This window comes from Morus notabilis, unplaced genomic scaffold (genome assembly GCF_000414095.1).
Source record: "Morus notabilis unplaced genomic scaffold, ASM41409v2 Scaffold1388, whole genome shotgun sequence".
Classification (NCBI taxonomy): Eukaryota; Viridiplantae; Streptophyta; class Magnoliopsida; order Rosales; family Moraceae; genus Morus; species Morus notabilis.
In genome coordinates, this window is record NW_010362392.1 from 310824 (window position 1) to 312599 (window position 1776).

Consider the following 1776-nt stretch of genomic DNA (forward strand, 5'->3'; position numbering starts at 1 on the left):
CGCTTTTCCACCGTGTGTTTCCTGTATTTTTCTCTACTTTTCTTTGACGGGGGTGAAAAGAAAGTAGTGTATGAAACAATCTCTCGGCATTGGAGTATGCCCTTAAGTTCAAAGGGCTTTTGAAATTTTTCCATATGAAATGGACATCTATTTGTTAAGTAGAGATCAGCTGACGCCTCAGAAGACCAAATAGCAGAAGACAATGATGTCTCATGTTGTACAAAATGATAAGAGAATCTTCATAAAAAGATAGTGGAAACTTGAAACAATATTCAAACAACACTAACAATGATGGATGCCAATAATCTCCAATCACCCAATGCAATTATGCAAGGCCCATTTTAGAGTCTTAAAAAAATGTGTTAAAGATTTGTGATTTTCCTTCATTATCTTTTCTCATAATACATAAGGCAAGATGATCAATAACGCAATTATGGAAATTTAAAATGTGCTCAAATTCATGTGCTCCCTCGCATTTCATTAGAACTTGAGACCTTTTACCCATGAACATTACATCAGTATAAGGACCAAGCGATGGGATCATATGTGGAATCACCGTTAAACTATGTCTACTACTACAAAATTATGCATTTTAAGTTCTGCCCATTTGTATAAATTGACAATGTAGCAGTTCTTCAACAAAAATTTCCTCATTCATAAACCACTTCCCATTTCCCCTCACAAGTAATTAACTTAAACCAGCTTCAATAAGCAACTTTCCAAGCACCCCCTTAATTATTGAACCAATTACAACATTCTTCTTATAATACAAGATGAGGCACAAATCATACATCTTACTTATAATACCAGACAAAACAGAGCTGGAAGATGTAGAATCGTTGATGATCATCAGCTACAGATGGGGCAAAGCACCAAGCCATTCTCATTACAATCCGGGCATCTCGAAACCACACTTGTTTCCGCATCTTCAGCCCTCACAATCACCTTGCAACTCCCGTTGCACTGAAAACACGGCAAGAATCTAACGTCCCCGCAACCATCACAAACCGACCCAGATTTTCTCTTCGGCAAATCTTCCAAAATCTCTCCCAAAAGCCCCTCCTCGGCGAATCTCAGAACCTCCTCGGCCCCACCCACGTACCTCCCCTTAACGAAAACCCGCGGAGGAACAACGGCCGTTTCTTTCAACAACTCCCTCAATTCCTCTCTGAAGCCCCGGTCCATCGAAACGTCCCTCTCGCAGATCGCCACGCCAAAGCCCTCGATCGCCGCCCTGACGGCGTTGCAGGCCTCGAACGTCCTCCGAACGCCTCGAAGCGTCGTCGTATAGACGACCACCCGGTTCTCCCCGCCCGGCGGGCAAATCCGCTCGAAACGGTCGAGGGGATTGCCCACACTAGCCTTTGGTTTCGAAACGTCGCCGTTTCGCGACGTGAGAATGCGGCTTCGGTTTGGGTTCGAGTTTTCCTTGTCGGAGGAGAAGCGGAAGCTGTCGGCGTCGAGGCCGGCCATGAGCTCCCACGAGTTGATCACCTCCGGGCCGGATCGGACGGGCTTGGGCGTGGGCGCGGGCGTGGACTTGGGCTCCAGAGATGGGCTTGGGGCTGTCGGGCCAACGGTGAACCGGAGAGGTGGGGTGGTCGGAGAAGGGCGATTTGACGGTGGTGGGTCGAGAGTGAGGAGGCCATAGGTGGAGGAGGTGAGCGAGACGATGTGGTGACTCAGTGCTGAGCTTCCGAGTTGAGTGAACTCGTCGTCGTGACCCAGCAGATTCGAAGAAACGCAACCCATTTTTTGGTGGTTTTTTTTTGGGGG

At 47.2% G+C, this 1776-nt stretch overlaps 1 protein-coding gene across 1 annotated transcript; it reads right to left on the reverse strand.

Annotated features, from left to right (window-relative positions):
* Nucleotides 1-457: 457 nt before the first annotated feature.
* Nucleotides 458-1765, reverse strand: LOC21398461 (uncharacterized protein At5g39865). The gene has a single exon (XM_010101911.2). The coding sequence runs from the start codon at nucleotides 1750-1752 to the stop codon at nucleotides 850-852; it is 903 nt and encodes a 300-aa protein (XP_010100213.1). The 5' UTR covers nucleotides 1753-1765; the 3' UTR covers nucleotides 458-849.
* Nucleotides 1766-1776: the final 11 nt, after the last annotated feature.